The sequence below is a fragment of the Delphinapterus leucas genome, chromosome 7, assembly GCF_059928025.1.
Source record: "Delphinapterus leucas isolate spDelLeu-1000000601 "Yukka" chromosome 7, BTC_Dleu_Yukka2, whole genome shotgun sequence".
Lineage (NCBI taxonomy): Eukaryota > Metazoa > Chordata > Mammalia > Artiodactyla > Monodontidae > Delphinapterus > Delphinapterus leucas.
Genome location: NC_143135.1, coordinates 3,356,639 through 3,379,342, shown reverse-complemented (window position 1 = coordinate 3,379,342; position 22,704 = coordinate 3,356,639). Strand labels below are relative to the sequence as shown.

The 22,704-nt window shown below is 48.7% G+C and overlaps 1 protein-coding gene across 8 annotated transcripts in view; it reads left to right on the top strand.

The window, feature by feature from the left end:
• Window positions 1-19,164, top strand: part of PPFIA1 (PPFI scaffold protein A1) — an 88,321-nt gene extending 69,157 nt beyond the window's left edge. For 6 of the 8 annotated variants that reach the window (XM_089914355.1, XM_089914357.1, XM_089914351.1 and 3 more), the window contains 9 exons: window positions 3,100-3,181; window positions 3,274-3,474; window positions 10,151-10,326; window positions 10,427-10,524; window positions 12,212-12,387; window positions 13,093-13,161; window positions 14,374-14,539; window positions 17,225-17,293; window positions 17,977-19,164. In XM_089914355.1, coding sequence (XP_089770481.1) covers window positions 3,100-3,181; window positions 3,274-3,474; window positions 10,151-10,326; window positions 10,427-10,524; window positions 12,212-12,387; window positions 13,093-13,161; window positions 14,374-14,539; window positions 17,225-17,283 — 1,027 coding nt within the window. In that variant the 3' untranslated portion in view covers window positions 17,284-17,293; window positions 17,977-19,164. The remainder of the gene's footprint in view (window positions 1-3,099; window positions 3,182-3,273; window positions 3,475-10,150; window positions 10,327-10,426; window positions 10,525-12,211; window positions 12,388-13,092; window positions 13,162-14,373; window positions 14,540-17,224; window positions 17,294-17,976) is intronic. The other 2 variants (XM_089914352.1, XM_089914354.1) reach the window with 1 other exon arrangement.
• The last annotated feature ends 3,540 nt before the right edge of the window (window positions 19,165-22,704 follow it).

The following is a 22,704-nucleotide window of genomic DNA, read 5'->3' as shown; positions in this document are numbered from 1 at the left end:
AGACCAGGTGTTCTGCTTCTGGCAGAGGGAAGACTTACCGATAGCTTCCCAAATAGCCTCCACGTAGCTGCTTTCATCCCCTGGTTTCTCAGACTGTCTATGATGGGGTTCAGTGAGGGAGACAAAACTGTGTGTGCCGTGGCAGCCCCCAGATCTCGAACAGATAAAATGTCAGCAGTCGGTCGTAAGGCAGCCAAGAGCTCTGTGGTGCGGACGAGCGCGCCGAAGAAAAGCAGCCGCGGGAGCAGGTGGGCCTCTGCTGGGGGGAGCGTGAGCATCTCCAGTTGAGAAGAACTGGAAACAGGAGAGAGTAGAAACAGAGAATCCCAGGGCACGCGGCATTCCATTCGGAGCAGTCGCGGATTCTGTCGGCAGCAGGCAGAAGTGGGTTCCTAGATGAAGTGGGAGAGCAGCAGTGATTTGTTCCTCTGCCCCACTGGCGGGAGGGGCGGGAGTGGGGGCCCTGCCGCTGATGCCCGCCTGTGGGTGTGCTTCCCCCAGCGCGGGACGGGCACCTCGGGGAGGAGGGGACTCGTGCTCCCAGGCCGCGGGCCGCCTCGCCCTCTCGCTGGCTTGCCGCGTCTCTCAGCCGCGTTGTCCTGCCTCCGTCACCGTATTCCAGTGTCATCAGGGCGCTGGACCGGAGCTCTAAAGTCCCAGGAATACATCCGTAGTAGAAAAGGCCTTTTATGAAAGCGAACGACTCTTGCCTGGAAAAGAGTCAGGACAGTGTGCACCAGCCTCCAGGTAATGGAGTCAGTGGGCTCTTTCTAACCCCGAATTTCTTGTCTACAGTGAGTAGCTGGTGCATATTAGAAAAAAAATGAAGCCTCTGGCAACGTGCCAAGGATTCAGTACCTGTTTGGCCCCCTTCAGAGCGTGGGCTTCTGAAGGTCCCCGGCCTGGCAGGTGCTGCCACGCCCCCTCCTGGCCAGCCTGGCGGTCCGGGGACCACACTCGGGCTGTCCCTGGCTGGCCTGTGCAGGCCTTGTTTGCGTCGCTCAGAGGCTTGTATGGCCCCCGTGAATGTTTACATAAGGTGTAGCTGCTGTCTGAGGAGGAGTCGTCTTCAGGGAACAGGAAGTAGCATTCGATTCAGCGCTGATGGCTGCTCTGCCCGACAAGGCCCTTCTTGCCTCCATTACTCCTTCCAGCGTTGGGATCCTGTGTCAGGATGGTCACAGTCTCACGTGGACTCAGCGTTTGTTTTTAATTTATGAATAGCTTTGTTTGTTTTAGTTTAAAAAGTTTACTGGCTGTTTTACTCTGCTTGAGCCGTTAAGATACGTGTTGTGTCCTCTGGTGGAACCATTCCTGGGTAGTGCAGTGTTTACTATTCCCAGGAAGCCTAAGGTTGACTTAAAGGAGCACTTACTTGAAATTTTATGTGAAACACTTTGAGCTTTAATTGTACATAGACTTCACAGTCTTAAGTCTAATGCTGCTTGAATAGAATGAAAAGCCGCTATGTTTCTTTAGGGAGTTAGTTCCCTGGCGGTCCAGTGCTTAGGACTCCACGCTGTCACTGCGGTGGCCGGGTTCAGTCCCTGGTCGGGGGACTAAGATCCCCCAAGACGTGCAGCGCGGCCAAAAAAAGAAAAAAAAAAAAAAAGCCACTAAGTATCTTTAGAAATAAGAGATTCCATGGTGTGATCTGCAGAAATTATTACAGAAAAATAACTAAGAACGACCTAGGAATTTTGCAGTGGCTCAGGGACGTCCAGTCAGGTAAATGGACCTGTCCTTTCCACTCCAGTCCCACCTTCTCTCCTAGACTTTTCATTTTTAAGCTAATTAGTGACTTTCAGAAAGTTTTGTAAGTACATAACGCAGAGAAGTACAATAAGGTTCATAAAGCTTCTTGTGTTATCTCTTACGTAAGTATGTTATCCGTAGACAAAATCATTTTAAAAGATGTTAACATTATGGTTTGGGCATTTTAAAGTCAGGCACACAGAACATCTCTGATCCCATAAAGCAGCGGTCCCCAACCTTTTTGGCACCAGGGACCGGTTTCGTGGAAGACAGTTTTTCCGCAGAGTGGGGGGGGGGCCGGGCAGGGGGATGGTTCAGGCAGCAGTGCGAGCGACGGGGAGCGGCAGATGCAGCTTTGCCTGCTCCCCCGCCGCTCACCTCCTGCCGCGCGGCCGGTTCCTCACAGGCCACGGACCGCCACCGGTCCACATCCCAGGGCTTGGGGAGCCCTGCCATAAAGGATCCCAGGACTCCTCGCTGCCTCCTGCCCTGGGGTAGTTGGCATCGCCGTCAGTATCACAGGCTCACGGCCTGCCTTGTGTGCACTGGTAGAGGTTGTTGGCATTTAAATTTTCTGGATGTGAAGCTTGTGGGTTAAACCAGAGGATGACCCGGGAATTCCCTGGTGGTGGTCCAGTGGTTAGGACTCTGCCCTTCCACTGCAGGGGGCCCAGGTTTGATCCTTGATCGGAGAACTGGGATCCCACAAACCACGCAGCGCAGCCAAAAAAAGTAAATTAAATAACCCCCCCGAAAAAAAGATGACCCAATATCTTAATTTAGCAAATACCTACTTAGCTAAATAGCAGTGCAGAATAGAAACAGCCGAAATCCAGCCCTTTCCTTGCTCGCTATATTAGAGCATTGTTAGTGTTAAAGGTCTGCGTTGTTCCGTGTGTTTTTTGTTGTGAAATGTTGAGCATTTCTGAAGCTCTCTGAGGCAGACTCCTCTGTTCAGACCTAGGTATGGTTTCCTCCTCCTACAGATTTGTTCTCCTTGTTTAGAAAGGGATGAGTGATTATGCTTTGTGTTGAATACCCTACCTTGGATATGAAGACTCTGCTGGGTCTTTTAAAGTTGGTAGTAATTCTTTAATCCTGGAAGGAGACGCTTCTGTAGAGAATCCTCGAGGGTCTTTCAGCACCTCATTACTCAGGCGCTCAGTGTGATGTGTTCCAAACTACCCTTCAGTGGACAGTTTAGGAGGCTGAAGGACAGCGATGAGATGTGTGGCACCACACTTTGGGGGTTTATAAAGAGGACGCTTTGGTGAACTTTATAAAGAGGACACTCTGCCTGTGTGTAGTGTGGCTCTTGAAGGTCTGAACATCTGTCACCTGTAGGCATGAATTGCTCGAAGAAGCCCGGAGACAAGGCTTACCCTTTGCACAGTGGGACGGGCCAACTGTTGTCGTCTGGCTAGAGGTGCGTATGCCCCTCTCCGAATCCTGGCCGAGTGTGCGAGCCCGGCCGTACGCCACGCATAACCTTCTGGCCCCCGTGTCTCCCGTCTCCAGCTCTGGGTCGGGATGCCGGCCTGGTACGTGGCTGCTTGCCGAGCCAACGTGAAGAGCGGGGCCATCATGTCCGCCCTGTCGGACACGGAGATCCAGCGCGAGATCGGCATCAGCAACCCTCTGCACCGGCTGAAGCTGAGGCTGGCGATTCAGGAGATCATGTCCCTGACAAGTCCATCAGCCCCTCCTACGTCAAGAACGGTACGTTTCCGTAAAAAGAGTTCAGCCCCTATGCGTGTTGCTTCCGCAGTTCTTTATAAACACATCTAGTGTTCCAGTTTAAAGGTTTAGCATTCAAAGACATGACAACTTTTAATTTGCGGCAGTTGGGCTGTTAAAAGATAACGTCATTAAATACTTTTATAGCAGCTTGGCTACAGTGGCATTGTGATATAGAAATGGGAGTCTTTGAAAACGTAAAAAAGCAACCATCACAAATTTAAATATGAATTTAAAGAAAGTGAAGGAGAAAAAGCCTAGACCCCAGGTTGCATTGTAAGCAGTGGTTCCCTCGCTTGACTTGTTCGGCCTGTTGGCGCTCTCCGTTTCGGGAGCTGTAGACCCTGGGATTTTAAGAGTCCATAAATCTGCAAGTGTACTCCAAGTAGTGTTTGTGCTCATCCAGTTTTGCTCCATGTGGGAAGACCTTGGAAGTCCTTTAAGAGGGTCCTCCTAGTTGAAAAAGTGAAAAACTAACGTAATGAAAACGTGAATGATAATTGGGAGATCAGGGCGGGCCAGCCCTTCATTTCTCAAGGGCAGACTCTGTACACCGGCTCAGTTCCCACTCTGCTTTCAGTCTGTCTACTCTGGAGAGAAAAACCAGTGCGGAAACTAAGCCTCACAGACGTACTTCCTCTGAGTAGCAGGTCAACGCCTGATTCAGGGCTCACGGTTACTTTACACAAAAAGCGTGAAAGCTTTTCTGTTCGCTCGTCTTCCGTTGTTTCTCACTGGGAGCGTCGTGGTGATGACAGTAGCCCGTGTCCTCACCTCTTGCACAGGTGCGCGTGATCTCAGTGTATCCGATCTGCTCTGTGCCCAGGTGTTTCACCAGAGTCGCCTTTTCAGAAATGAAGGTGCTGGGGGTTTTCCCGCAGTTTTTATCAAGTATCTCGGTAAAGGGAGCGTCTTATGAATTGAGTTTAATGGACGGTGAAGACGAACAGGCCTCCCGTGAGGAACCCGCCCACCATTAGGCGGGGGCACCGCCCGCGGGGGCTCGGCCGTCTGGGGCTGCGGGGACGCCCGGCGGTGCCGTCACTGGGACGCTGGCGGCCCCGCGCCCCGCCTCTGACAGAGGCCCCGGTCCCCGGCGGGCGCCTGCTCAGAAGCATCTCCCCAGAGCCCAAAGCCGGACTTCTGTCCTGTTCTTTGTTGTGCTTTGACTGGGTGAGACCGTCTTAAGTACAATGGCTTAACAGCTCTTTAGATCCCACGTAGCTCAGGTGTCAGCGTGGCACAGGAAGAAGCTCTAGGGCTGTCCTCCTTAAGAAGGCAGGGTCCTGCCAGGAGAAGGGCTGAGCGCCCGCCCGTGTCTCGCTGTGAGCATCTCAGACGGGGAGGTGGGTGGGGACGGCCTCTGCCCCACCCGCTCCCCTCCCGTGCCCTGGCTGACCTGGCTGACCTGTCTGCCGCCTTTCCCCTCTGTCACCGCTGCCCTTGCCCTGGATGTGGCCGGTCACGGGGTGGCCCTAGACCACAGGAAATGTCTGGTTAACACACGAGGAGATGGAGACGCTCACGGCCACGCCCCAGACGGTCAGTCCCGCCCCGTGCTCACCCCCCACCCCCACCCCTCCCCGGGCAGCCCCACCTCAGGTTGGCGCCGTTCTTGGCCTTTCTGTGGAAAACAGAAATGTCGTCTTAACGTTCGATTGTTCTGGATAAGTATTTCCTTTAGGTATTAGTTAAATGTGTGAAACACAATCCATATTTCATCTTATTTTTATATTCTTTTCAGGAACTTATAGACTTGCTCCATGTAGAACAGACTTAATTGCTGTCTTCTTTAGGGGAGCCCTCAGTTCAGCCCTCTGGCCCTAGTTTTCTCCTCTTCCGGGTGTGCTTGCCGTGGGACGTCCGCTCCTTGCATGAGACATGGGCATTGTTGGTTTTGCATGAGTTTTGCATGATGCTTTGATTCTTTGACCCTTTTCACCCCGTCAAGCTGCACCTCCCCTGCAAAGTTAATTTGCTTGCATTACTAAGCTCGCCAATACTAATAGTTATGTTCTTTTGCATCCCTGACCACGTAACATCAGGAAGATGAGGAGGGAAGCTGGGCTCAGGTTGGAGACTTTCTATAACGTATTCTTCACTATATGTACAGCAACAAAAAGAATTGGAGTATGAAAACTTGTAATTTACTTTTCTTGACGTTTTTAACTTCTTGACATAGAATATTGTTAATGGTTTGAAAGCATTAGCCAAAGAAGGCACGGGATTAACGAGTGCGTCTCATGGACAACTTTGAACATGTCTCGTGTGGTGCCCTGGTAGTTAGTTCTCACTCACGTAAATTACTTTGTTTGACACGTGGTCTTTCCTACAAAGCCCTGTTGGCTTTGGCAGCTCCTGAGATGATGTATTTCAGTCCCTGGTGGGGGTAGCGTTAGTTACAAGACCTACCGAGGAGGAAATCGTGTTCTAATAAATTTCCAACACAAGAGTTGCCGTAGAGCCTCTACCTCTGTCGGCATTTGCTACAGAGTGTCCTAATACAGTGTTGTTCCAAAGGCTTTCTTACTGGTGGGATTCTCAGAAATTGAGCCCATTCTCGCTTACCCGTGCCTGTGGAATTGTTAGGTCCCCAGTTCAGCTCGAGAAAAGCCCTGTCACAGCTGTTTTTCAGCTTTACTTTGAGACCCGTTGATTAAAAACGGTGATTTCCCCACGTGTGATCCCACGACATTGCCCTGTGACTCGCGACAAGTCGAAGCCTGCCGGCTGCGGCTGGAGTTTCCCTGAGGCGCTCGCTAGTGGCACCTGTTCACGGACCTTGAGAGGATAACTGTTTAACCGAAAAGTCAAAGGAATTTTAAATCAGAATTTTCCTGATCACAGGTTGTTGGTTGAAACACCTGCTTCCCTCTATTTGTACTCCTGAAATAAAGCCAATTATATCACTTTTTAACAGAAGAGGAAACGCTATAATATGATTCTGTGAGCTCCCTCCCCACACCACCACTTAGGTACTCTGTGCCACTACTCCAGATAAATATCCTCATTAATTTTTTAACCTGGTCACTAATGACTATCAGTGAATTTGAAAGAGTGCATTTCATAATTACGTAAACATCAGTATATTTTACACTAAGAAGCAGAACTTGGTGAGCACTTGAATATAAAATTCCCTGCGTCATGGGGCACGAAGTGTAAATTAAATAAGCTGGACGTTTGCTTTTCGCAACGGAAATATAAACAAGGATGAGCCCTGCCGATGACACCAGAATTGCCAACGTTGAGTCCTCAGCGTAAGCAAGGACCGCTTTCCCTCCACCCCTCTCCTAGAGGAGAGGAACGCAGAGAGGCTTCCTGGTGTCCGTGAAGCTGCCAGGGGCAGATGGCGTACAGTGCGTATTCCCTGTGGTATTAGCACAGTGACCAGCTCCTAACCCAAGGGGAAGTTTGAGGTTCCCTTGGGCACTCAGGGGAAGAAGACATCAAGGTGTTGTCAAAGCCTTGGATGCCTTCATTTAGAAAGTAGCATCACCCAGCTGTCCGCGCGAGACTACACTGCCCACTGGTGGTACAGGATCGAACAGGACAGCCGCGTCCATGCCATCACTCTCACCTTGTACAGAGTTCAGAAAACTGATTTGTATTTGTGATCATTTCAGTGATGGAAAGGTAGACCCTATAGAGCCTCTTGTATCCCAAATGTTCTCTGATCATGAGAGAGCCCCATTGTGTGCTTTTTTTCAGAGGCTGTGATGACAGCCTAGGAGGTGTGGGTCTCCCTTGGATTGAGCCTGATTTTCCCAGAAACCTATATTATCGACCATTTAGGTGTGACTAGAGTACCTAAGGAGTAAACAAAGATACAGAAGCTTCTGCTTCCATGGAACTCTCTGTTTAGAAATGTCTTTGCATCTTGTGTCTCTGTAAGAACACATAATCCGCAAGCAAGAAAATAATACCAGATATTCATGCTGTAAGTGTCAGGCTTATGAGATGAGAGTTGGGTTTGAAAGAGTGAAGAAACATGATATTGTGATGATGTCCCCAAAATGTTTGATGTTTATCTCCACTCATGACTATTTATAGAATTTTTTTTTCTATTAGAAACATTTTTTTTTTCCTACTAGAATTTGAGTGTTCTTGCTGGAGTCTGAATCATTCCTTCCAGCTTTGTTGGTGTTAATAATAGATTAGAGGGCTTCCCTGGTGGCGCAGTGGTAGGGAGTCCGCCTGCCGATGCAGGGGACATGGGTTCGTGCCCCGGTCCGGGAAGATCGCACATGTCGCGGAGCGGCTGGGCCCGTGAGCCATGGCCGCTGAGCCTGCGCGTCCGGAGCCTGTGCTCCGCAACGGGAGAGGCCACAACAGTGAGAGGCCCGCATACTGCAAAAAAAATAAAAATAAAATAGATTAGAGGCCATATATTTGAGACAGACCATGGTGGTAGTCGAGAGATACTATTTCCAAGGATTCCATAATGTACAGAATTCCTCTGAATATACCTTAGTCTTCTTGGACTGCAGAACATCAAGTACCTTTCTTTGGTGTGTGTGTATATACATATAATGTGTTTATTTTTCATTGTGCAGACCTTGCACATATTCTGTTAGATTTATCCCTGAGGATTTCATGGGTTTTGATGATGTTATAATAAGTGGTATTTTTTAAAATTTCAATTTCCAGTTTATTTCTAGTATTTACAAGTATTGTGCATTTTTATATGTTGACCTTGTATCCTGCAACTTTGCTAATAAACTCATTTTTATTCTTGTAACTGTTTTGCGGATTCATTTTCGACATTAATAACCAGGTCATCTGCAAATACCGTTTTATTGCTTTTCCAATTCATATGATTTTGATTTCATTTTTCTTGTCTTATTACAGTGACTCGGAGTTCCAATACAGTGTTGAATAAAAGTTGCGAGAGCAGACATCCTTGCTTTGTTCCTGATCTTAGGGAGAATGCCTTGCATGTTGTCAGCTCTCCGTTTTTCGTAAATGCTCTGTATATGAGGTTGAGGCAGTTTTCTTCCATTCCTAGGTTGCTGAGATTTCCGTATATAAATGGTGAATATCGTCAGATGCCTTTTCTCTGTCTTTCGAGATGATATTGTGCTTTTTCTTTTCAGTTCATCGATACAGGGAATTTCATTGGTTTTTCGAACGTTGACCCAACCTTACGTTCTTGGGATAAGCCCTACTTGTCACGATATCCTGTTCGTTTAATTGATTATTGATCTCCTGATACTTCGTTAAGGAATTCTGCATCTGTGTCTCTGAGGGATATTGGTTTGCAGTTTTCTTATTATATGTTTCTCTGGTTTCGGTATCAAGATAATTCCGGCCTCGTAGAATGAGTTGGGTGTTTTTTTCTTCGATGTTTTGGAATCGTTTGTGTAGAATTGGTATTTTTTTCATAAATGCTCGATCGGATTCACTAGTGAAGCCATTTAGGGTAGAGATTTTATGTGTGTGCGTGTATGGGTGGGTAGGAAGGTTTGTAACTACGAATTTGAGTTTTAATAGATTCAGGTTATCTGTTTCTTACTGAGTGGCTTTCATAAACTGTGTCTTTCTAGAAATTAGACTACTCTATGTAAGTTGCTTAAAGTTGCTCACAGTTTACTCTTGTTGCTATCCTTTCAATGTCCATAGGATCTGTACTGATGTCCCCTCTGTCATTCTTGACATTGGCGGTTTATGTCTTCTCTTTTTTCTTGATCACTCTGGTTAGTCAATTTTATTGATATCGATGAAGAAATTGATTTTAGTTTCATTGTTTTATTTTCTGTTTTTCTGGTTTCCATTTCATTGATTTCTGCTCGTTTGTTTTCTTCTTTCTGCTCCATTGATTCCTAATTTAATTCTGTTGAGGTCAGAGAACCTACTTTGTATGATGTCAGTCACTTTGAGTATGCTGAGACTTGTCTGCCTTGAAGAGTGTTCCATATCCCCTTGAAAAGAACGTATCGTGCTGTTGGATGGAGTGTTGCATAAAATGTCAGTTAGGTTAGGTTGGTTGATAGCATTATTTAAGGCTTCTCTATCCTTACTGGGGTTGGTTGGTTGTCTGTTTTGGCTTCCTCCTTCAATCAGTTACTGAATAATTGAGAGAGGAGGGTTGAGGTCTCTGACTGTAATGGTGCATTTGTCTCTTTCTCCTTTCAGCCTGTCAGTTACTGCTTTGCTTATCGGTTCTTTTAAAACTATTTTTTAATTCACTTGACTGACTTGGAAATTAACAGATGTTTTGTTAAGGAAATTTGGAAAACAAAGTGTTAAAAATAAAATTAAAGACAGCCAGAGATATTGTTAATGAGTAGAGTTAGATTGATCCTTCAAACTTGTTCATGAGCCGTGATTATTATGTATAAAAGCTATTTCAGAAAAGTAATGTGTAGTCAGTTATAATTTTATCGTGATTGTTAAATAGGTTAAATTTATACACACAAGAGAGTCATAGAGTTTTAATGGCATAATTCCTTTTGTATAAAATTTTGCCAGCAAATTTATAGGGTAGTAAATAAGAGATCAACTTATTTTGAAATTATAAGCAACCACGTTGTCGTTAGCTTATTAGCCTTTGAGAATATGTAACAGATTAAAAATCCAGTTTAAAGATGATATAAACGGTCCTTGTGGCTGCTTTCATGGGTTTTTTCCTGAACTGATCGTCCTTGATTATTGAAAGCAGACGCTGGCATACGGGGACATGAACCACGAGTGGATCGGCAACGAGTGGCTGCCCAGCCTGGGCCTCCCGCAGTACCGGAGCTACTTCATGGAGTGCCTCGTGGACGCACGGATGCTCGACCACTTGACCAAGAAAGACCTTCGCGGGCAACTGAAAATGGTTGATAGTTTCCACAGGTTAGTCGCCGTAAGTAGTTCTTGCTAATTGGCTGAGAGACGTTTGACTGTTGCCCGGTCTAAATTTTTTCTTTTTTTTTTCTTTTTCTCTTGGAAATAGAAACAGTTTCCAGTGTGGAATTATGTGCCTGCGAAGGTTAAATTATGACCGGAAAGAACTGGAAAGAAAAAGAGAAGAAAGCCAGAATGAACTAAAAGGCTAGTACAGTCGTGTTTCTTCATTCCCAGTGTACCAGCAGCCTCAGTGATTTCCTGTTTTAAAGAAAAAAAATCAGGAAATGCTTTAAGTGGAGAAAACGTGTCTGGCATCATTACAGAGGAGGGAGTGTTTTTAAGATCCTCCTCTGTGGCCAGAGCACTTGTGCCTGTGTCCTTGTGCTCAGTCTATAGGTTAAGTGTCTCAAGGTAAACATTTTTCCCATGACTCTAGAGATTTCCTGTTACTATGACACGTGTCCTGTTTCACTCAGAAATGCTGCTACACGCTGTAGATAATTCCAGAGCCGAAAAGAACGAGACCTGCCGTTCACTCGTTTGATTTAAGTGTGAAAGACGCTGCTCTGGCCGTCTGTCAAAGGACTTGAGGAGTGCAGGGGAGAGCAGCGCGTGGCTCTCCTCCCGGGCGGGGCGAGCGGGCCTTGAAGGTGCCGTGGGAGCAGCTACTTAACCAGGGAGGAGGGCAGAGGCGCTTCAGTCAGAAGGCGGGTGCGGAGGCCTGGGAGGGCGGGGGCTGTCCCACTGGGAGGTGTCAGATGCTTGCCTCCGAGGGGGAGCTTGTCACTCTGTGCGCCTCTCAATGATCAGGTATGATAGAGTGCTTTTACACAAGGTGTTGGTGATTAAGCTCAGTGTAAAACCTCCCAGAATTTTCAGAAAATAAATCTAATAATATTAATAGTAATAATAATAGTAAGACTTAGGGAACAAGTCCAGGCACTTTCAAAGGTTACTTTATTTAATCCTTACCACAGCACTGTGAGTGTTAAGTGCTGCTTTCGTCCCCAGCTTTCACTAAGAAGGAAACTAAAGGTAAAACGTGGTTGGGGAGACGCGGCCCATGTGAAGGATGGTTGAGTCGTGACTGAGTTGATGTGAATCATGAGAAAAGCCAGAAGCCAACATCTATATATTCCATACCTTTATCCAGAAAAGGGCGTTGGAAATGAAATCTGTGAATCTGTTTCATTTGTTTTCTGTATGGTTTAAATCTTCTTACGGGTGACGGGAGCTGCCTTTGAAGGTAATCGGTGATCATCTGTGGCTATGTGTAGCTCTCTACCGGCGCAGACTTAATCATTTATGACTTGGCTGAATGTGAAATCTTCCCCCCAAATCTCTAATATGCTGGAGAATATCTTTAAGTTTCTCTCTTTTTAACAAAAGAGAGACAACAAAAATGGCTTCAAGAAAAGAGGCTTCACAATTATAAGTGAGAGGTTGATGCTGAATTGAGCAAGGTGTCCAGATACGGTGCCAGCTCCTTCTTGGGACGGGAAGAAAGTATATCAAAAGACTCTCAAGTCTGTATCTGAAACGTGTTCGTACCTGGTGGGCATTCACATCCTTGTGTGTCCTTTTATTTCTGATCCCCGGATCCTCGTTTTCTGTTCTCCAGAAACTAAGTGTACGTAATAACTTCATTCCTCTTGGGTTCACTTGAAGAATGAGCTCTTATGGGACAGTCTCCATTGGAGTGGAGAAGGGCCAAGCCATCAGCGTCTCAGTGCAGTAGGGGTTGGCTGCCCGCCTAACGGTGTCTCCCAGCTTTTGTCAGGAACTGAAGGGTCAGTTTCGCGGTAGGGATCTTTCCGCCGTGCCTGCAGGGTATACGTGATGAACACAGCTTTCTGAGGCCACTTTTAAAAGTGTTTTTATTCATCTGCAGATGTGCTTGTTTGGAGCAATGATCGAGTGATTCGCTGGATCCTCTCCATTGGTCTCAAGGAATACGCAAACAATCTCGTAGAGAGCGGTGTGCACGGCGCCCTTCTGGCCTTAGACGAAACCTTCGACTTCAACGCGCTGGCCCTCTTGTTACAGATCCCCACGCAGAACACACAGGTACAGCCCAGACGCCAGGCCTTCACTGGGGCACAGTGTGTGGTCCGTTCTCCCCACACAGACATGTAGCTGCCTATCTGAATGGAGACCAAACTTAACAACATCTCAGGCCACTAGTAATCTCATTCCATACCAAATCCGTCACATAATAGTTCAAAATCTGTAATGCTTCCTTCCTCAGTATTTTTGCCTATTGACTTTTCATTTCCCGTTGGAAGCATGAGAGCCTTACGGTAAACACAATAAGGGGAACTTTCATTCAAGTCAGTACTCTGGTAAGAGTGACGTGTATCGAGATTTAGTTCTTCCGTGGAAAGAGAAATACTCTTTGTGTGTCAGATGAAGGTTTTATTAGTTTTGTTTCTACGCGTGGTTGCAGTTCTTGGTGACTGTGGGCTCCTTTGAGAAGGAGGGAATTTTCTTATTCTTCTGCAGAAGATTGTATATCTTTTGCCAGAGCCCCGATCTTCCCACCAGCACCGACCCACAGAGCACACTTTTGTATATAATTTCCAAGAGGTCATGGATCCCTCTCCCCAAAAGGCCATCCATGGACTCCATGTTAAACCCCTGATTTAAAATACTGTCAGAGTTTGAGTTTCTTTGTTTCGTTTTTAAAGTCTTGGTTTAAAAAGCAGTCCAGATATGCTGATATTCAGATGAGATTGTTGAAAGCTGTAGGGTGGTGTTGTTTTATGATTTCAGGCTCGTGCTGTCTTGGAAAGAGAGTTTAACAACCTTTTGGTCATGGGGACCGACAGAAGGTTCGATGAAGTAAGTTTTCAGCTTAATTTACATTAATGCAACTTTAAAAGTCATTATCATCCTTGTATGAACCGTGTAGTCAGGGTATTTCTTCTAAATGTGGAGACAATTTTACTTTACAAGTTAAGCTTTGCTCTTAAAAATTTATTAACAAATGAGCTATTAAAAAATTTCTTTGGACTTCCCTGGTGGCACAGTGGTTAAGAATCCGCCTGCCAATGCAGGGGACACGGGTTCGAGCCCTGGTCCGGGAAGGTCCCACATGCCGCGGAGCAGCTAAGCCCGTGCGCCACAACTATTGAGCCTGCGCTCTAGAGCCCGCGAGCCACAACTACCGAAGCCCGTGCGCCTAGAACCCGTGCTCCACGACAAAAGAAGCCCCCTCGGTGAGAAGCCCGCGCACCACAACGAAGAGTAGCCCCTGCGCACCGCAACTAGGGAAAGCCCGTGGGCAGCAACAAAGACCCAGCATAGCCAAAAATAAATAAATAAAATTAATTTTTAAAAAATGAATGGCTTCAGTAAGATAGGGGTTTGTATTTTTTTTGATTTTCGCTATTTAACTTTTGATACCCCTCAAAGGTATTTTTTTTATATCGTGAAACACTGGTTTCAGCTTAGGAATGGAGTCTAAGTTGTGTTTTGGGGACCAGCCGGATGTCTTACCCTAATCCAGAGCCCCTGTGCTTTGGGGGACTGTTTCATAAGTATACTGGAAAGCACAAAATATTAATTTCCCCTTACACAAAACCATGACTCATTTATTCCCACACTTATCGTTATTCTCTTCATTGGACGTTAAGGAAACTTGAGTCTGACAAAGAGTAGAAGGGCACCTAAAGCAGCATTTGCTGGCTCTGTCCCAGCATGAGACAGAATTGTTTACAGCTCGAAAACTGTTTTTAAAGACAAACAAAAACATGTTATATTATATAGCAAGAAGGTGATTCCTTCAAGATAAGAGGTGAAGCCTGGTAATTGTCAGGAGGAACGTACAGCCGGGCGGCCCAGGCAGCCCTGGTTGATGCTCAGTTAGGGTCCCAGCGTCAGTGGTACCGGGCCCCGGCCACGCTCCACAGTTCCCAGCTAATCATATGGTTGTCACGAACGGGGTGAAATAAAGATGCGGTAACAAGCTCGGTCATTTTAAAGGGCTGGTAACTTTATGTTTTTGTCCTTTATTTTTAAATCTGTCTTGTTTTCTGTCCTTTAATTCACCAGGATGATGATAAAAGCTTTAGGAGAGCACCTTCTTGGAGAAAAAAATTTAGACCAAAGGATGTTCGTGGCTTAGCTGCTGGGTCAGCAGAGACTCTCCCCGCAAACTTCCGGGTCCCGTCCTCTCTGTCCTCGCCCTCTGTGCAGCCAAAGAAGATGCAGCTGGACGGTAGGTGATGCAGTGCTGCCCCAGCCGTTGGTAGGCGGCTTGAGCAGCTCTGGGACTGGAACGTTAATAATGATCTAGAATGGCCTACTTAATATGTGACAAGGCACTTGAGTACTGTTGCATGCCCAGGTGTAAGTGTTTAAAATTAATCCTAACATCTGTTTATAAAAGTTTAACAGTAATACAGTCTTAATTCTTAAGTTCTTGTCTGGTTGAATGTTAGCATACTCTTCTAACTAATAAAACTAAGAATCGTGCGTGTTCTCAGAGCGTTAGATCGACACCCATGCTCGTAAAGATGTGTGTGTGGCAGGCAGCGCTCAGAAGCTGTTTCATAAAATAGCACATAGTAGCTTTCAGACCCCACCAGTTCCCCCTCGACTTCTCTTCACGCTAGAAGGATGACTGAGTCCATTTGAAATAACCTCCACCTTCCTGTCCTCCCTCCGTCCTCACTGTTATTTGTCCCTTGCACGCTGTAGAAGGCCGGGCAGAGGGAAGAAGGTGAGGCCGAGAGAAGTCATCACCCGAGCATGGCTGGGCCCGTAGTCATTTCACACCCAGCTCTGCTCTTCCCTTTGACAACCGCTCTGCCAGAGAGCACCGCTAGTTAAGGATGGGCTCTCAGCGCTGCTGTGTCCCCACTCGGCAGCAAAATCGAGAGACGGACGGCCTGGGTCTGAGTCTGGCCCTGCGGCCTAGGAGGCGCCTTGAGCACCGCGCCTCAGTTTCGCATCTGGGAAAGGGTCGTCTTGGGGCACCCTCCTCCCCGGCTGGCCGTGCCGGTTACACAAGTGATTCACAGAGCGGGTCACGGCTCAGGAGAGCGCCTGGCGCGTCCTCAGTCCTGTGAGGGCGGAGCCCTTAGGGCTGCTGCGGCGCTGCTGTTACTCAGGCCGTCCCCACGTCCTCCCCTGCCGTGGCCGGGCTGCAGGAGAGCAAGGGGTTTTCGAAGTGTGCTGACGGGGTTTGCAGTTTTCTCCTGTTATCAGCCCTTCCCATGCGTAGGTTTGTAAGTTTTACTGTCACTTGCCTGTATGAAAATCAGAGCAAAGTACATGTAGGGAAGCCTTTGCTAAATAAGCTGGACACTTTAGTGAGGGCGGCTTACAGATTTGTTTTTTTTGTTTGTTTTTTTGCGGTACGCGGGCCTCTCACCGCTGCGGCCTCTCCCGTTGCGGAGCACAGCCTCCGGACGCGCAGGCTCAGCGGGCATGGCTCACGGGCCCAGGCGCTCCGCGGCATGTGGGATCTTCCCGGACCGGGGAACGAACCCGTGTCCCCTGCATCGGCAGGTGGACCCTCAACCACTGCGCCACCAGGGAAGCCCCATTTTTACAGATTTTAACCGTAGCTTGGCCTTCAATTTATTGGATAGTCTAAATGAGTGCTTTCTTATTTTCCTCACTGCTTCATTTCCATTCTTCTCGTTATAAATCGCATTTCGCTGTTAAATGCTCACAGTGATGTTAACATTAGAGTTTTGATAAATTAAAAATACTCCTAGAAAGAGGTGTAGGCAATATATTATACGGGAGATGACTTTTTACCCTTGTGTGATAAGGAAGGCATAAACTATTAAAATGGGTTGTTTTCATGGCTTTTGAAGGCAAAAAGTGCAGCAGGTCCCTGGGGTTCTTAGGATCAGAAGGATTTAGAAAGATGCTGTGCGGGACTTCCCCGGTGGCCCAGTGGTTAAGGCGCCACGCTTCCAGTGCAGGGGGCGCGGGTTCGATCCCTGGTCGGGAACTAAGATCCTGTGTGCCACATGGTGTGGCCAAATATAAATAAATAAAGTAAAATAAAATGTCCAAATCAATGGCTTTAAAAACAAACAAACAAAAAGATCTGCTCCGATCAGCAGCGCCAGCTGTCTTAAGCCCTTTCTGGAACCGCGGCCAAATGTTGGTCACATGTGTTCCTGGTGGACCTGTGGGGAAACGAAAAATGTTGAATTGGGAGCAGCGGATTTCTGCTAGGGGTTATAGAAATTTCTTACTCAGTTTAAAGCGGGGTGAGGGCTTACCTATTGGGCCCCACAGCCTGTTTCTTGACAAGAAAAAAAACGTCAGTGGTGACATCCTTGCGGGTGGAAACTGACGCTGGGCTTCTGCTTTGTTAGCTACATCCCCGTCCTCTGCCCTCTGCCCACTGTCGAAGCCGCTGGGGAAGGCTCCCAGGGGAGAGAGGGCAGGCGGGTCCCCCTGGGGCAACAGAGCGCGGGGCCTCCAGGCCATCGGTGCCGGGCTTCAGTCCCCTTGGCGGGGCCCGTCACGTGGCCCGCTGCCACTGTTGCCCGACTACCGTCCTCGCGGATACAGCGAAAGAGAAGTCCTGGCGCTCTCTGAATCTAGAGGGTTTAAGGAGGGACCACGTGGTCACGCTGAGTAGTCGTCACCCACCGTGCAGGCGTTTCTCTGTCATCTGACTGCGGCTGCTGCTGTAGTGTGACCTCCCCGTGCCCCCCAGGGTGGCGGAGGTGGAGGGAACCCTCACGCGGTGGCTCTTAGGCTCCCTTTCTCCGGCTCGTCCGCCCCTCCCCCTCTGGTGGTTTCCCCCAGAGCCCTCAGGAGGTGGCCGCTCTGGACGTGAGTGCGTGTCCGTCCTTGTGCCCCCGTGTGGCGTCCCACCACTAACCGCACGCTGTGTTTGCACGCTTCCTCCCTCCCGTGCTTGTCGGACCAGGCAGCGTGGCGGGAGCGCAGAGGCTGGACTCCGCTGCAGTCAGGACTTACTCCTGCTGAGCCGACGCCGGTGAGTACAGGGCGGCCCTGGCCCCGGCCCGCAGGTGCGGGGAGGCCACGCCCTGGCGCCGGAGCGTCCGGGGGGGATGGGGCGGCAGGAGAGCGGAAGGTGACCTTGGCGCTTGGCTGCCGCCGGGAGTGGTCAGCGCACGGCCCGGGGTCTCCCTCGAGTTGCCCTGCGTGCTGGTGTCGCTCCCGCGTCAGCGGTGCTGCAGCACCGTGTCTTGCGTGCGCGTTCTCGAAGGGAACAAGCCCCAAAGCATCAGGGTTCACGAGGCCGCACCGCCGTGTGCCTCTCAGTCCAGAGGCCCGTCTTTAAAACGAAACTGCGCTGGCATCTCGGGGTCGGCCGCTGCTGAGGGAACACCCTTGCTTTGCAGGTGGTGCTCTGGGTGGGTGTGGGCCCGGGAGCCCAGCCCTCCCCTCGCTGCTCTCAGGGTTCTGTTGTCACGTCTCAGCTGGAATGCATGATTGGTTTTCTTATTAGCAGCTTTTAGATGTGTGTCAAAAGAAAGTCAGTCAAGGAATTCTCTCCGTGATCCGCTTGGTCCTTGATTCTTACCTACATTCTAAAAGCAGCCAAAGCACAGAACGTAGGGCTTGCGGGGGGGCGGGGGGGTCGTGGAGGGGTAGGAGCTCGGGCACTTGAGGCTGTCTCGAGACTGACTCGCTTGCTTTTGTTTTATTTTCCAGTTTACCCACACTACTTCTACAGGTGATTACGCAGCATTTTGAATCCAGCGAAGACTACATTTTGAGCTCAATGGAATCTTTAATCTGTTAATACTTGTTATATGGACCCTAAGATATTTTATTACAGAGTTTTTAATTAGTGAAAAATTCATGAATACCATAGAGAAAATATTTTAGAATTTAATGTTTCTTATATTTATGTAAACTTATGACTTCATTTATATAGTTACTTACTTTTTCATGTATATCCAGGCTATAAATATCCTTTCAGATCAATTCATGTTCTTATATCTGATTTTAGTCTTTCAAAGGAATGTACTGTAATGCTTGTATGTATAAATCCTATGAACAAATATAGGGCTTTTGTAAATGATGCCTTTATTGTAATTATTCTTGTTTAATTTTTTAATGATAAACCATGACAGAGAAAAGGATTTTACTGCGTTTGTAAAATCATCATGACACAGTGTGCAGTATCCCTTACAAAATGTAACCTGGCCCTACAACAGTCATTTTGAAAGAAGCCAACTTACTTTCAAGCAATTGTTGTATTTTAATGACTGACCTTAGCTGTCCTTTTTCTAGCAAGAAATGCTTTACTCTGTAGCGTGAAGAGATTAAAAATACGGGGTGTTAAACAGCAGCTTCTAATCAGATTTGGACTGAAGGGGTCAGAACGCTCTGAAAACCCCTTCGGACCGGCGGGGAGCTCTCCCGCAGCCGGGCCTCTGTGGATCCGGACACCTCGTCTCGGGCGGCTGGCAGAAGCCGCGAGCTGGGGGAAGAGCGACTCCGGTGGGGGGGTGGGGCCTGGGCCCCCTTCCCCGCCCCCCTCCTGGGAAGCCGGGTCAAGGGCGCCGACTCTTAGAGGACCAATCACGAAGCGCTGCACTCCCGGAGGAGACACTGGCGCACGCGGGAGGTGGAGGCACTGAGATGCTGAGAATAACGTAGTGCGGCTCTAATCAAGGCCTTATTTTTCTGATGTAAATCATCCTTTTACATTTGTCTGTAAACATGTTTAAAGAATGGACCTAGTCGTACATTTTTAGATTTTGACGATATAGCCATTTTGGATTGTATAAGTAGCAAATGTAACTTTTACTTTTTAAATGGCATATTAAAAGGCCAGCAAGAGATGTGTTCAGATCATGGTGCATTATTTATTACACAGCTGATGTACCGGTAGACAGAGATGGCGTGTCTTTTTGCATTCGGGCTCTGCCTTTAATTTACTTGTACAGTTCGCTGTTACCGTTCTGTTTTTCTATTCATCTTTTGTGAACTTCCTGATTATGTAACAAAGTATGTACAGTCTACTTTTGAACTATTTTTATCACAGTATTATTTATTGCTTTCTTTCAATAAAATACTGAAGCAGAATTTTCCACTGCCAATACAGAGTACGAGGGTAAGCTGTGCTCCTGCTGAGAACTGACCGCAGCTGTTGTATCTCCCGCTCCAGGCCGACTGATTGGAGCCAGTGTCGTCATATGGAAATTCTGTTATAGGAATGGATGGACAGACTAAAAAGGCTGGACGATGGGAGTGTAGGGTCAGGTGTCCTCCAGAGGGTGACCAGGTGTTCGTGCCCTCGGTTCTGGAGGCCAGAGGCGCCCGCTCATCAGTACCTACGGGGAGCCGGGCCCTGGAAGCCCCTGCTGCCGCAGGCACCGGGCCGATTGTCGGAAACGGCGTGGAGCTGCGTAGGCTCACCTATGGAGTCCGGGGATGGGGCGGTCGAGGGCAACCCAGACCTGGACCCGAAGGAGGAGACCCGGGGGTGTGCGTGTGCTCGCGTGCATGTGTATGGGTGTGGGTGCTTTTTAATTTTTTTTTTTTTAGTCAGCAAATTTTATTCACATATTCCATAGAAACAAGAATGTAGCAAGGGAGTTAGGGAAGTATGAAAAAAGATTTTTAATGCAGAATCGTAATCACAGCTCTGGGTACATCTGGGAGCAGGCTCTCCCCCCAGCATCAGGCTCCCCCCGCATCAGGCACGGCAGCCACACTTGTCCGATGCCCCTGTGCCGCCGCAGCCCTGGGCACAGTCAGGGCAGCCGGAACAGCAGCTCTTGCAGGAGGTGCGTTTTTAGGAGCCACCGGTGGGGCAGCTGCAGCTGGGATCTGTTCCAAGCTGAGGTGAGGCCAGAGAGCTGGAGCAAGTGGCGAAGCAGAGGCACTCGTGCTGGTGGCGGTGTGCGCGCGCGCGTTCCTCAGTTCCGCCTCCTCTGTGCAGGCTTGGTGTCCTGCTCTTCCCACGTGGCCACACAAGGGTCCCAGGGCTGTGCCCTTCTAGATTCATGGCCTCTGTGATAGCTCAAGCCAAGTCCTGAGTCACATCCAGGTTCAGTGTGGCAGGGGGGTGGGAACACCCAAGCTGGAGGGCTGAAAGTGCATCCCCAAGGGGACAGCCGGGCACCAGTGGGTGGCAGGGTGGGTGCAGGTGGCTGCTCACAAAGGGCCACTGCAGGCGGCACTAGGACGAGAGCACGGACGCCTTAGCTCACTAGGTGACGTTTCCCGCCCTCACCACCACCAAGGTGTTACTGCCATCAGGTCTGGGGACGCAGCAAGCCTGGTGACTGCCACCACCCTACTTGGGCCCTGTTGGGTGGGCACTGCTGACCATGGCCTCGGTTTCATTCCTGTCCCGACTGTCCCTCCAGGGCTGACGGGCTCCCTTTCGGAATGGCACATGTGTTGTTTATGTGGATGAATGCATTCCGGCTTGTTTCTGTGGGCATAGCCGTCAGGTCGTTGTGTGTTTCTCTCTTTAGAACCTGTGCTTTGCTCGTCTTCCAGTTTAACTTAGGAGCGGCCTTATTTTTTGCATTTCCTAGTTCTCAGGGTTAACTTAAGCATGAGATTTAAAACCGCAGAGCGCCTTTCTCATCTCACACTCCATTTTTGCCTGAACAAAGCCAAGCGAGCCTTGAGTATCTGAAAGATTCTGGAAACAGAGTCATGCATGATTCATAAGCTGCAGGTGTTCTATGACAACTTGTTTCACTGATTCCACTTAGGCCTTTAAAAACAAGTGTCGATGGAGAAATACCCAAAGAAAGCAGTAAGGAGATGTTTCTGTAGTTTTGCTTCTCTTAGAACGCTCGTTAGCCATGCTTCTCAGGTCTGCTCCCTTCACAGCCAGTGCCCAGGGCTTTGCCCATCACGGGGATGGGAGGGAAATCAGTCTGCAGTCCAGGTGTGGTCACGTTAAAGAGGATCTTGACTCTTCCCACCATTAAAAACTCTTTGTTAGTCTACATGTCCTACCCTTAAGGATCTCTCTAAGTTTCACGTCACGCATTTTTGAGGTCACTGTGGTTTTAGTTTTTGTTCTTTGCCTTTCACGAGCTAAGTCCTCTCCTCACCCAAGACGGGTTTCCGGGGTATCCGGAAGAGTCCGTCTTTCCTGTGTTCTTGCCAGATAGATGAGTAGGTGCATATCCAAGTGCTACCACAGCTGCTGCTGTAACTACCCACGTGTCATTCAGTACATTTCTATAAATTTGTTTACTTTTATTTTTGGCTGCATTGGATCTTCGTTGCTGCGTGCGGGCTTTCTCTAGTTGTGGTGAGTGGGGGCTACTCTTCGTTGCGGTACGCGGGCTTCTCATTGTGGTGGCTTCTCTTGTTGCGGAGCACGGGCTGTAGGCGCGTGGGCTTCCGTAGTTGTGGCACGAGGGCTCAGTAGTTGTGGCTCACAGGCTCTGTAGCGCAGGCTCAGTAGTTGTGGCCCACGGGCTTAGTTGCTCCGCGGCATGTGGGATCTTCCCGGACCAGGGCTCGAACCCGTGTCCCCTGCACTGGCAGGCAGGTTCTTAACCGCTGTGCCACCAAGGAAGTCCTCAATACATTTCTAAATGTCGCAGATCCTTTTGTTTCTTACATTTCCTTGGCTTAATCCCTTGGTGAGAATGGGTAGCCGGTGCCTTTGCTGTTTCATGTCCTGGACTCAGCGGGGCACCTTTTCAGGTACTGCTGTGCAGACCGGCACTGTGTGCAGTCCTGCGCCCGGCGCGCAGGTGCAGTGGGAGAGGAGGCGGGCCAGGTCCTTGCGGAGGCTCGAGGGGAGGGTCCATTCTCTCTCCCAGTGTTCGGTGGTTGCTGGCTTCCGTGGCCGTGGCCACATCCCTCCAGTCTGCTCTGTCTTCACGTGGCCTCTCATCTGAGTGTCTCATCTTCTGTCTCTTTATAAGAACACCTCTCACTGGCCCACCCAGGTAATCCAAGGCGATCTCATCTCAAGATCCTTAATTACATCTACAAAGATCACTTTGCCAAATAAAGTCACATTCACCAGTTCCAGAGATGTGCACAGACGTATCTTTGTGGGACCACCACCATCAGGCACTCTGGAGAAGACCCTGCTGCCCTGGAGATACCAGGATGGCTAGAACTGGCCCTGCCCAGGGACTGCCCTCTAGTGGGGACTGGACCCTCGAAGGGTGCTGTGAGCAGAGAGCAGGGGGCTGGGCTGGGACGTGGGGGGAAGGACCGTCAGACGGCTCACGGTGACCTGGCAGGTGCTGGCAGAGACTGGCCAGGTAGAACATGGAAAATATTTTTAAATAATCAAAATGACCCGTGGCGTGCAAACAGGTTTGACTGGTAGGAGAGGTATTCTTCCAACTGGAGTGTGTCGAGTGTCCCTAGCTGCAAAGGTAGACAGACGGGCTCTGCTCTATTAAAAAGTGATTTGGGGACTTACCTGGTGGCACA